This window comes from Stegastes partitus, unplaced genomic scaffold (assembly GCF_000690725.1).
Source record: "Stegastes partitus isolate 25-593 unplaced genomic scaffold, Stegastes_partitus-1.0.2 Scaffold472, whole genome shotgun sequence".
Lineage (NCBI taxonomy): Eukaryota > Metazoa > Chordata > Actinopteri > Pomacentridae > Stegastes > Stegastes partitus.
This window is the reverse complement of record NW_007578203.1, coordinates 308,608-321,278: the sequence shown is the minus strand read 5'-3', so window position 1 is coordinate 321,278 and position 12,671 is coordinate 308,608. Positions and strand designations below refer to the sequence as shown.

The 12,671-nt window shown below is 40.4% G+C and overlaps 1 protein-coding gene across 1 annotated transcript in view; it reads right to left on the bottom strand.

The window, feature by feature from the left end:
• Nucleotides 1-459: 459 nt before the first annotated feature.
• The window catches only part of cadm2b (cell adhesion molecule 2b), a 150,914-nt gene continuing 138,702 nt past the window's right edge, over nucleotides 460-12,671 (bottom strand). Inside the window, exons 5-9 of the mRNA XM_008286832.1 lie at nucleotides 10,389-10,547; nucleotides 10,000-10,090; nucleotides 9,657-9,835; nucleotides 2,602-2,724; nucleotides 460-2,482 (exon numbers count right to left, since the gene is read on the bottom strand). Coding sequence (XP_008285054.1) covers nucleotides 2,364-2,482; nucleotides 2,602-2,724; nucleotides 9,657-9,835; nucleotides 10,000-10,090; nucleotides 10,389-10,547 — 671 coding nt within the window. The 3' untranslated portion in view covers nucleotides 460-2,363. The remainder of the gene's footprint in view (nucleotides 2,483-2,601; nucleotides 2,725-9,656; nucleotides 9,836-9,999; nucleotides 10,091-10,388; nucleotides 10,548-12,671) is intronic.

Sequence of the window (12,671 nt, the reverse complement as noted above, 5' to 3'; positions counted from 1 at the left end):
GGGCAACGGCAGCCCGCTGTGTTGACATCTGCGAGCGGTTTCACGAAGCCACTTCAAGCATATCGAACCGAGCTCCAGCGAGACAGGGAGGAATTCAGAGGGACTTGAGTCTTCCTTTTGTCACCCTGTATTAATGCACAAATCGCGAGCAGCAGCGCCGAGAGCCTTAGGCAATCTTCCTGAGGAGCTTCATGGTTTTTTAATCTTTCTACAAGTTAGACACTTTGCATATATTATTAACACTAAAGGCTGAGTAATACTTAATGATTGCACGGAATAACAATTACAGTGCAGCTTTGGTCATAGCGCTGTCCATCAACGTATAGTCCTTTCCTGCTAACTGCAGGCATGTGGACGGATATTGTGACTGCAGGTAATAGCGCTGTAATTCACAAAGCACAAAGCATTTTCCTGTTGAGTTCATTTCAAAGTACAAACCTAATCAAAACAAAATGGCAGTTTTCAAGTTGTTCATATTTTAATCCGCACTTTGTCTCCCCTCCCCCCCCACTTTTTTTTTCTTCTTCTTCTTTCTTTCCCTTTTTTTTTTCTTTCTTTTTTTTTGTACAGTGGCATAGTTGAAAAATGAATATTCAATACTGAGAAAAAAAGCAAACCTCACACATCCCCCATAAAAAGCAAATTAATTACAGCGATTAAATCTTTGTACAAAATGAGTTATTTATAGCATCGTACTGAACTAACAAAATAACATGTATGAGCATTGGCAATGTGGTTCCATGTCTTTGATACAGTGATTATATACAGTGAAGGGATGTCTGATTCACCAATGCCTCAACATGTCATTAGTAATGTTTGCAGCAAACTCAAAGGCCATAACGGTGATCTTGTACTGTTTTTTTTTTTTCTTTTCTTCTTCTGATGATAAGTTACAAAATTAAAAAATGGAAAAGTTAATGTCAGACAACTACTTCAGTAATAACAGCAATAATATCAATCAATATAGTATCATATAATAAATGTCAATCAGTCATAATAATAAATACATATATTTTGACCAGATTTTTTTTTTTTCTTTTAAACATTTTAAGCAATTCATTAGAATCCCTGTTTGAAGAAATCTTCAAAAGTGTTTCATTAAAGTGACGGGAACTGATATGACCTGAAATTAAAAGCTAGAACCAGTGGGGGGTTTTTTTTTTCTTCATTTTTACTAAAATCGAATACTTACATATTATTTACACGCCGTCTGGCAAAACAAACTCTCGTCAGATAAATGGGGAAAGAAAAAAAGAGAGAGACCTGTGGAATACTTTAAATACTGTATATGCTAATATACAAATTGTAATGTGTCAGGGATCCCAAGATTCAACAATATTGTTCACCAGTATTCACGTTAGCAAAGTATTTTACAGCGATATCCACACATTGAGCATAGTTGTTCAATAAAATTCAACATAAATAATGAACCCCCGCGAGGTTCCACTCATTCTGTTTGGGTCTTACATCAAATAGCCAACCGAAATTAAAGTTCCTCATCCGTGACGATAACTGCGAGTGAACTGAAATCTTCCTCACGTGTCTGACACCATCTCTCCATCTAGACTCATATTGAATCCTGAGACAAGAAACAGTTGATGTGTTTTTCCCTCTGTGTTAGTCCTCAGACTTTGTGCTTTAATTTTCTAACTTGTTCTCTGTTGGTACAAATCAACAGCACGAGCAAAAAAAACAAAAAAGGAAATAAACCAGTGCAGAAATATACAGACAGTGCTGCGAGGGAGATGGTTTCATCTAGAGACAATCACATAGATTGTGCTTCTATATTTTGTTTTGTCAAAGTGTCTGGTCATGTTGAAAGATGCGTTACACATGTGTAGTAGTATGGCTGCGGTGGGGTAAACTCTAGGCAACATCCACGACAATCGTTTAATCCCTAAAAAGACTTGAACAAGAAAAGATTCCTCTGATGCTAATGTTTGATAAACTGATGTATTTAACATATTCTGCTCCTAAAGCAAAACTGTTTGACTCTAATTTAGGTTGGAGCACATCTGCTGCTGCTTCTGAATTTAAAAAAAAAAACAAAAAAAGGTTGTCTTGCAGATAAAATAATAGAGCAATGAAAGGAATGCAGAAAATGTACAGCATTTAGGCACTGTAAAACCGAAATGGAAGTAATCCAATTGTACATGGTTTATATCGATTAGAAGAAGAACGCTATTTTGTCAGCGGATGCTTCGAAAACAAGCATATCCAAGCATGAAGCTTTTCTGGAAAAAAACCCACAAAAGAACACTAAGTCAAACCAAACAGATCATGTAGCGACGCTGAGGCAGCTTAAAATTGCATGTCTGCTGTTGAAACTTGTCAATGAGACGAAGGGGAAGAGCAAAAGAAGTCTAAATGAAGTACTCTTTCTTTTCCTCTGCGTGCACATGGTTTCCCTCAGCGTTGATGATGGCCGTGTCGGCGTCCGGGGCGTCTTCTGCTCCTTTGGCCTCATGTGTCAGATACGTCCCTGCAGACACACAGAGGCCAAAGCAAGTTATCCACCTGCTGAGAGGCGCAGTGACATATTCATTTACTCCAAACAAGCAAAAATTGTTATTCAGAGGAATTAAAGCGACCCCCTGTTACCTTTATGTCTGGCCAGATATCGTCCGAGAACTATTATCAAACACAAGGTGATGAAGACCACGACTGCGACAACGCCGCCGATTAAAGCGTGGTCAGGTCCGTGCTGTCCTAAAGCATTAGGATCTGAAACAAGACAGGGAGAGTAGGAGGGAGAAGTGGAGGAATAATATTAATAACAACTGCAAGATGTCTTAAACAGCTGTAGGAATTTATTAAACAGCACTGACAATATTTTGGCTCCTGCAATTATCCTGAAAAAAAAAAAATCCAGATGTTGCTTTTTACTCTTGCGAACAAAGCTCAACAGTCCCAAACGAGCTTTTGTCATATTTAGAGCAACCTGACATTGCTGCTTTGAAGTGCCTGAAGTGTGGTATAAAAGAAGTAATCATAGGAAATACCACAAATCTCTGCACAATTCAAAAAAAAAAAAACGTGGCATTAGCAACGTGTTAAAAGAAAACTGAGCTCTGAGTGATGTTTTAGTTTTTTTGCCAGAGCCTCTATGCACACTATCATTTATTTGTTTCTCCTTGCTCGCTGCCACATTCTGCTGCTCAGGATCAGGGTTTTTTTTTTTTTTTTAAATAAGCGTTATTTAACATGAGGCATCCTCTGGGCAGAGAGCAAACAGAGGGTTTCCCAGGCAGGAGCATGCCTTTGTGTCTGTCCTGTAATAAACTGTGAGTGGCTGTGTCTTTACTGTGCACCTCGTGTGCTCTCATTATCTCAAGCTGATGAATGGCTATGGCTTGTGCTCGGCTTTGCAAAGTGACCCTGGGAAATGACGGCGGGAATGTTTTCTACAAACCTCGTTATACTCCTCTGTTAACAGAACGCAACCCTCATTTTCAGCATCCCAAGTGTGGGAAGTTTAAAAAAAAAAGAAAAGATGAAGTCGTGTAACATGCAGTTTATTTAACTCCATGCAGAATAGAACCACCACAATTGTTTTATCGGGGACTCACAAGCAGGCACTTTAGACTTTGAAGCAATAACTGTTTTTGTTATAACAGTTGAATTAATTCCATTTTGGTTGCATGTCGATGAATATAATGATCTGTACAGGTGATTCCAATGTCAGCAAGGAGCATAAGCAATTTTCATATCACACTTGACTGGTGCACACTGCCGCAGAAATGAGACACACTAAATTGCTGCACGGCAGCTGAGCTTGTCATCTAAACACAACTCGATACTTATGTTTTCACCCTCGTGAAGACAAGAAAAAGTAGCTACTGAAAACATGAGACCATTAAATTTTTTTTTACACATGTCCGACTAGATTTTGTAGCTGGAGTTCACATGTAAAGGCGAAAACTATTCTTGTGTGGATCCTGGGACAAACAACACTAAATCAAGATGGTTGCAAAAAATTAGAGTATCTTTCTAGAAATAACACGTTACATGGAATATTCTAAGCACAAAGCCAGAAAGGGAAAAGCACAGACATTGCAGCAGAACATTAGTGATTCAGTTCAGTTTTTTCGGCCGTATTTTGTCTGATCTGGTGTTAAGTTACATTAAGAGAACACAAACTGGGAAGCTTGTCTCTACTCTGTTTTCATTCTGTCTCGCGCACCCAAAAAACACACGTCTCAAAATAAATACCAACAAATCCAACTGAACTGCTTCAACTACACACTTTGCATTTGGATAATATCATGGAAGAACCTCAAAAATATGGTAAACACAAATACTTTTCAAAAACTGTGTGATTCGATTTTTTTTTTTTTTTAAGAGAAAGAGAAAAAAATGCTGCAATCACATGGTCATAAACATACACAATGGCACAAATCCTTCAGCCCAGCTCCACCCAGAAGAGAACCATCTATTTCATTGTGCAAAGACAAACCGAAAGAGAAACATATTGTGTGATAACTTATGCAGCCTGTGACATGGCTGGAGAGGAAGCGACTGGCGTCAGCAGAGTGAGCATCCATGCATGGTGATGATTTGGCTCATGCTGGGTGAGGCCGTGATGTGTCCTGACCCAGAGCCAGATCCAGCATCACACGCTCGAAATCTGGCTTGCAATGATCATCTATTGGGATATTTACCTGTTGTAGGCCCTGGAAAGTCTTTGGCTGTTGCCATGGTTGGAGACAGTGACAGCAGCAAGGGAAGACGGGGGGGGAGGAGGAGGGGAGGGGGGGGAACAACACCGTGATAAAAAAGGTGACCACAGAATTCAAAGGAAAACACAAGAAATTTGCATGATCTTTGTTTTCAGTTTGACAGTGTGCAGAAAGCGACGAAAAGCGAAGCTCGCTGTCGGAGCCCAATGCATGCTTAACTGGAAACTCACTGGAAATGTTTACTGGGAGAGCAGCACAGGATACACCGACAAGGACAAGATGAAGAGCGGATATCAAGTATTGAGAGTTTTGGAGTGCAATCGGCAATGCAAGTCCTTCATGGATCACTTAAGTAAATACAACAAATGTTCTCTTATACCTCTAGCAGTATGGGAGCACACAAACAGTATTTTCTGAGCTGACCAACATTTGTTTATATTGCTGCTAATTGTTTAAATAATCAATCTTTAGTCAACTTGGCAAATGTGTCAGATTCAGGGCAATAAAAAACCAAATCTATGTGCACACCTCCAACAATACAGATAAATAAGAAAACATACTTTTTGTGCTTTGTGTGGATTTAACCTTGGATATTCATAATAAAAAATCTCTTGAATCTACTTTAAAACATTCACATAACTCATAATGTATTATTCAGCTGCACTTGGGTATTAAACATCATATATCAGGCAATCTGTGATGAATCATTGGTGAAAGTATTAAAAAAAAAAAAAAAAAAACAGCCAAAAGAAAAAGCTGCTTGAGTACAGTAGATTTGTTTTCTTCCCCCAGGTGTTATATTTGAGGCCAGGTCGTAATAGTTTAAAGGGGCCCTGTTGAGTTTTTTATGCACTAGTAGTGGAGTGAGTTGTCATCAGTGGGCTCTGTATGTTAACAAATAGCCACATGCACTTCCTGATGTACATTCTTGCTCAAGCTTGTCTATAGGACAACAAGCTGGATGGTAACAATGCACAACACCAAATGTTAAAACTCTGCAAATATTTTATGAGAAAGAAAATGCATTTAACGCGTTGACTTAACCCCGGGGACATACATAATGCATTTAGGATATAAACATAATCTTTGAGACTATTTCGCGAAGCACCTTTAAGGCTTGATTATCGAAATGAGACACATCCCAGACCTACGTAACCTTTGTGTTTTCTCCTTCACTACGCCAAAGCTACTTCGACTATTAAGGCAATCATTTAGCTGCTTTTACCTGCAGAGTGCTCTTGTGACTCAATACGACTGTCGCACACAAACACTACACTTCCTTTAGGAGCATGGGCTTTTAGTAAACATTATTCAAACAGTGCACGTGCCCTTATTGTTTGGTTGTAGTGTCACAAACAAAAACACTCTTATGGTTTCTGTATATGTGTGCAGTTACTCCACAAACAGTAACTACACGGTGGTTACTGCATACTATCATCTACCAATAACACAACTAATCGGAGGCAGTGATAAAAACGCTTGTGAGGCAACAGGGCTGTGTATTGAAGAAAAAAAAAAAAGAAAAGAAAGGAAAATGAAAAAGATAGAGGATTGAATTCATCAAGTAAAACAAGCTATTTTCTAGCTCAAAGCCCGGTTGTTAACTCATCAATCATAAACTGTGTTTTCAGTGTCATGTTTGTGAGCGCACGGAGCACCGAGGCGGCGGCCGTGGAGGGGGGGAGCAGGCGTACCTGTGTATGCAGCTGTGACTGCCTACGCCTGATGTGGGAATGTCGGCGTTAGGAGACCGGTGGAATGAAGGAGAGGGAGAGAGAGAGAGGGAGAGGCGAAGGTGATGACGTCTGCTAAATGAAAATAGGAACAACGGGGAGCAAAAACAAACCTCTCTGTGGGAAACGAGCTCAATGTGAGAGAACTTAGAGGGAAATGAAACAGCACAAATCAATGGATGGATGGTGGAGGTTAATTCTTGCCTTTTCCCCCCCGTCAGTGAATACAGTCAAAAATAATAAAATATGCACAGGTGATAAAATGTAGGAGTGGCTGGTAAATAGGAAACACACAGACAATGCAAAACGTACCATGTCTCATGCTTGTTGGGGTGAAAATGTGCAATGAATGATGTGAGGGTAAGAGCTTCACAGATAGCTGCAGACTTTCCTTTCTACTTCTCGAACATCTCACATGGCGTTTCCTTTTTAAATACAGTGTATTAAGGAACGTAATTGCAGACTTTGATAAATTGCAGCAGACCAATGACATTTATAGCTTCTCAGCTCTCCTGTCATTAGCAAATTAGGTATAGAGGCTGAGATGATCCAAAGAGACCTGGTAAGTATTCAGCCAGACACAATGCAGCTCTGAAGAATGGCTGTCATCATCAGTGGAAACGAGCCTGTCTCACACATCTTTCATCTGCTTGACTCAATTTTTCAATCTTCCCTAGCAACCGGGACCTTTGTGTTTCGTTTGAGAGGGCTGCAGAGGGTGATCAATTTTGTTATTTCCTCACAGAGACCGAGTACCAGCTTCTTGGCACATGCAAATCTAACAAACTGGTGTAATTCAACAAGTTTTTTTTTTCTTAAATTTGAAATAATAATTAAAAAAATCTCGGCTCAGCTGTGAGAAAGAAAACCTTGGTGCAGCATATGGTGTCTAGATGTGACAGGGTGATACAGACTAGCCTGACATCGCTGCCTACCCGTGTTCAATGAGCACGCTGAAAGAAGAGAGTGAGATAACAAAAGCTGAAAGGACAAATGTATCATCCTCCTTTCCCTTCATTTTCCCCCCCAATGAAGGGCTTCCTCTCTCCCAAAGCCTCTGCCTTTAAAAATCATACAAAGAAGCTGCCGTGCATCCGCTAACTGCTTGTGAGTTGAATAAGTCCAGCGTCTGCGCTGTGATAAGTCGCTCCCAAACAAACTGCACTCTCGGGTGCCACTGTTTAATTGGCAAAAATGGAAACAAATATATCCATGTTGAATTTTAATATTCCGCCCTTGTTTCTGTATTTGTTTTTTTTTTTCCGTCTTGGCTGTATTTGATAAATGTTATAAACATGGACTGCAGAGGCCTTAATGATCCATTTCCTGCACCATGTCGTCTTTATTCTCTCAGCCCCTCCACTGTCTCGGGATTAACTTATCTCTCCTCCAGGCGGTACTCGGAAGCTAAATTCTGCATCCTTAACACTTTTTTTTTTTTTTTTTTCCTGTTTCCTCACAGGAAGAGTTCAGAAGCTAAACCCATGTAGTGAGGTAAACTGAGTTATCCTGCATAGTGCCAAGGCGAGATTTGAAAGCGGATTTTTGAGTACAAGGTCTGCAAACCTGCAGGACTACAGATCTCTGTGATGTATATCTAAGTGCCGAAACGAAGGCAACTGAACTTGCTTGAATCAGTTGAAGGAGTCTCACCTCTCATCCAAAAGATTTTGGATGAGAGGTAAAACGTCTTAAACAAATTCGAGTTGCCTTCATTTCCGCACTTAGATGTGCTGCAGCACGACCTGGATGAGTGAGAGTCTTCCTGTGATGTACTGCAAGCACTGGTCTCGAGATGAAATAATATATTCGAACCACAGACTTACTCATATTTAATAACACTTGGAAATTAACTTGCTGCCCTTGTTGTCCCATTTGTGTGACATAAATACTGTGTTTAGGTTTTGGAAGGCAACCCCACCTTGTATTACTACGCCACAGGAACACAATCATATATCAAGTTGATCATGATACATACGAGTGCTGTTACACATTAGATCCCGTTAACTACAAGTCCTATGTGCTTCATATCAGAGCTAAACATTTCACCAAACTCGTATCACGACGTACCGCGGGTTGTTATTTAATCACAAGCTTTTGTGGTTTGATTTCCATGCTGATGTGTTTATGAACAGGAAACTCAACTCCAATCGCTGCAACCCAGATGGAGGCAGATTGTAAAGTGCTTTGTCCTGCTAACGGCTGCGCTGGACTCATGTTGCTAAATTTGCTAGATTTGTATTTGTTTCCCTGGTGTAAGCTTCCGATTGTTTCCATTTATTTAAACGCAGTACATAAAAACCAATCGGCGGGCTATTTTAACTTTGCCACGGTTGTGTCATTTATTTTAATTTCTTATTCATTTAGGCAGAATTAATGGTCACAGCTGAACGGATAGGATCGATGAAAGATTTGTTGAATGGGAACCAATAGCTGCTTAGAATTGGAAAGAAAACACATTCAAAGCATCTCAGATTGTCCTGTGTGCTTTCAAACAACTGCAAAAAAAAGTTCAGCACACGTGTTGCGGTTAAAACTTGTAAAAAGCTTCGGGAAGGTGATTGAAATAGTAAAACCGATCTCACTCGAGCATTTTAAATGAAAGCCAAATTAAACTTTATTTAACCATTATTCCAAGATGGGATCGACACAGAACCTGAAGTACCCAAAGAGCACCTGTTTGCGATCATTCTAAAGAGCCAGCGGTGCTTCGACACTATCGTCTTAATGATCAACACTTTCCAGGGAAATTGGTGGCTTTTTGATAAATCAACTTTGAAGCATGTTTCCTTGATTTACGCCTTCCTAAATATTCAGGGGTTGTGTGAGGCTTGAGTACACGACTGATGATCCTCACGAATGTACCGCTAATGACTGATAAATGGTTGTAGTCAACAGTCACCTGTTCACAAGAAAAATGATTCTCGAACACGTCTTCAACAGTCATTATGAATCAGCAAATTGACAGGAATTCCAGGAGATGCTGAACTTTGTGATCTTATCCTATGAGCAGGTACTTCATATTTAGAGTGGGTTACCTATTACTGCTTTGTTCTGAGGCTTTTTAATTTAGATACACTTTTATCATTATAACACACACCAGCTGAGCATCTAGCTTCTTTATCTGCTTTTCTATCTTTGCAATAAACACCAGCCACTTTTGAATGAGCGCACAATGGACTGCAAAGCTTTAAATGTGAAGCAACAGCGAAACCGATTGAGTAACCCTCGCAGAAGTACCCACCATAAACAAACAGCGTATATTCAGCGCTGCTCGTCCCCAGATGGTTGCTGGCCTCGCACCGGTATGTGCCATTGTCCGTTTTGTTTAGCGTGGTGATGGTCAGTTCCCTGCCCTCCACAATCATGCGCTCAATGTCTGGAAGCTCTCCTCCATCTTTAGACCACAGCACCGGTTCTGGTCTGGGAGAGAAAAGACACACAACGCAATAGACAGTATTTTCTCATGCAGAAGTGAAATGAAATCAGTAATGACACAGAATCACATTTTAACTCCAAAGTCTGCTTGTTTTTTTAAATGCTAGTAACTACCACCAAACTGAAATTGTAAATAAATTCCAACTTACATCGGATTGCCTTTGGAAACGCACTCCAATTTGAAGTATTGCCCTTCCTGTGGAATTATCAGTGAATGTCTGATCTCCAGCTGGGGAGCATCTGCGAAGAAGAGACACAAAAATCCAACACTATGGCAGCGCTGTGTGTTGGAGGCTTTAACTCTAACGCTGTCAAAGCACAACAGTAGTTAGCTCTTTACCCATTGGGCAGCTCTTAGCTTTAGCCCATATCCCTGTTCTGCTTTGGTACTAATCCCTTACCTGCAAACTAATCCTACACTAATCCAGAACAAATGCAAAGCTAAACCTGCAGACATAAATGTAATCTCAATCCTTGTATTTCTTCTCAATGCTAATCTTGCTCCTAATCCAGCTTTGCGGGGTATGACTACACTCACAGTGGACCTCCAGGACCTCGGTTGTCAAGTAGGGGTTGGACAGAGACACATGTTCCACGCTGCAGGTGTAGGCGACGCCGTCGTCCTGTTTGTCCACCTCGAATTTGAGGCTACTCCTTACTGTGAATGACTTTCCTGTAGCGTTCACCTCCCGAGTGCCTGCAGAGAGTCAGAAAATGAAGCGGGGTGCGATGTACTTGTGAATTATTAATATTTTTAGGGAGCAGTTCTGGCTTTTGAGCGAGAGTTTTATACAGAAAATTATTTTTGAAAAAGAAGCAGGGAAAAACAAAAATCAGCCTGTCAATGTGGAAGAAAGTGAGAAACATGGAATTTTATTTCAAAATGTTGCCTTTCTGACATAGACAACTGCAGTGTTGTTGTTGTTGTTGTTGTTGTTGTTGTTGTTTTTCCTCTGCATCTCCTTTGAGGGAGAGGATCCTTGGCCTTTGAAAGTCAAGTCAAAGTGGAGTGAACAGTGAAGGCAGAGCAATATGAGCATTGACTCGGTTGGTTGGGTGTGTTTGCTCCTCCAGGACCATCTCTCAAACATCCCAGTCAACATAAACAGGCACACTCTCCCCCAGCAGCGCAGGCTGGATTTCCATAGCTGTAGTCACACTTTTCCCTTCCTTCCTCTCCTTTGTCTTCGTTTCATGCCCAAACATTCACCCTTTAAACAGCTTCAGATCTTGATTTGTGTTTGTTTATGCCTCTTCGCGTATAATTGGACGTATTTCTTTGTAGTTTTCTGCGGCTCTCCTGTCAGCACTTAGTACTGCCACTTTCCTCTGAAAACAGCTGTACAAGGCTATTGGATCTGAACAAGACATTACCTGACAATGGCCTCAGAAGGACTTTTCTTTGGAGATGCTACCCCTCTCACCTCACCTCCCTCACATCCTCACATTACATCCTCCCACTCCCCCCCTCCCCCCGGACTGTCTGCCATCCAGTGCAAACCCGAGTAAATCAATACATACGTATGTACTCACTCCACTCCTTCAGAAACACACACAGCGGCACACAAAATCCCTCGGTCTATTAAATACTAAAAGCCCCTTGCAATGAAACCCAGATCACCCATATCATCATCATTTTGGGTTGATCTGTTCCATTTGTTCCACTCCACTCAATTTTTCATGAAATGGCTTGACAAAATCCTAATATACTACAGAGAACAGATGATCAAAAACTGGAATGGCTGTTTAATTTTGGTCTTTTAAAGTAGCCTAATTTTGTCTCAATAGCTTAGAGGGTAAAAAAAGGAAGATTAACTTTGTATTTAGACTTTAAATACATGTTTTTTTTTTTGTAATGTAAGCTACAATTAAATATGCTTAATGATTAATTGTTCATTTATGAATTGTTGTTGACATTACAGGTTGAAAAAAGTCACATTATTTTTTATTTATTTTTTAATTTCTGCAAATTTGGAAAATGTCCAGAAATGAATTTGGACATGCCTCCCACTGAGGGACTGATTTGTACTAATTACTCGTGTCTCTGTATGCCATAAACATCAAACTTCAAAACTAAAGGAACTGAGTGATTCATCACAAAATGATAGGAGTTTGAAAAAAAACACTTCAAACATCTCATCATTTGAGCAAACAGGAACGTCAGAGGCCTTGCATTTGAGAGTCAAAGGCACTGGATTTTGCCCTGAAGTACAGGATGGGAATAGGAAGTGCCTCTGTGGCATTAAACACAAATCTCTCCAGCTTTTTCTCTCATTCGTCAAGTCGCCTGCAGCATCAGAGCTGCAACAGAGAAGCTGTCAGTCTGTTTCAAGGCGGCTGCAAGCGTTGCCAGAGAGTACGCAGAGGCAGCCTTCATAAGAACGGGAATGTGCCCAGGTGCACCTGCTTTTAACCAGAACCCCAAGAGGCCGGCAGATCTATACTCAAACAACTGGGGGTGCTCCTGTAATCCCCACCTCTGTGTCTGTTATAACAAGGAGTGACAGGATTTCATTCTTTTTGGAGGCCTAATAAAGTTAATAAAATAACTGATGAGGGATATCCAGGAATATTTAAACGCCGCATTCTATTGAGATGAAACATTTTTAAGTACATTAGGGCAAGATGTCAAGCTAAATAACAATTTAAGCCCTCGTTTATTTTATTAAAGGCACCAGAGGCATTATCTAAGAGCACATAAATGGTTTACTGTTGCAGCAAATTGAGTCTCTTTTATCATCAGAACTTCCAACCCAGCACAGTTTGCAACCTACTGCCTGCTGACCAGTAATTACAGCCTAAAATCCATCCATCCATCCAT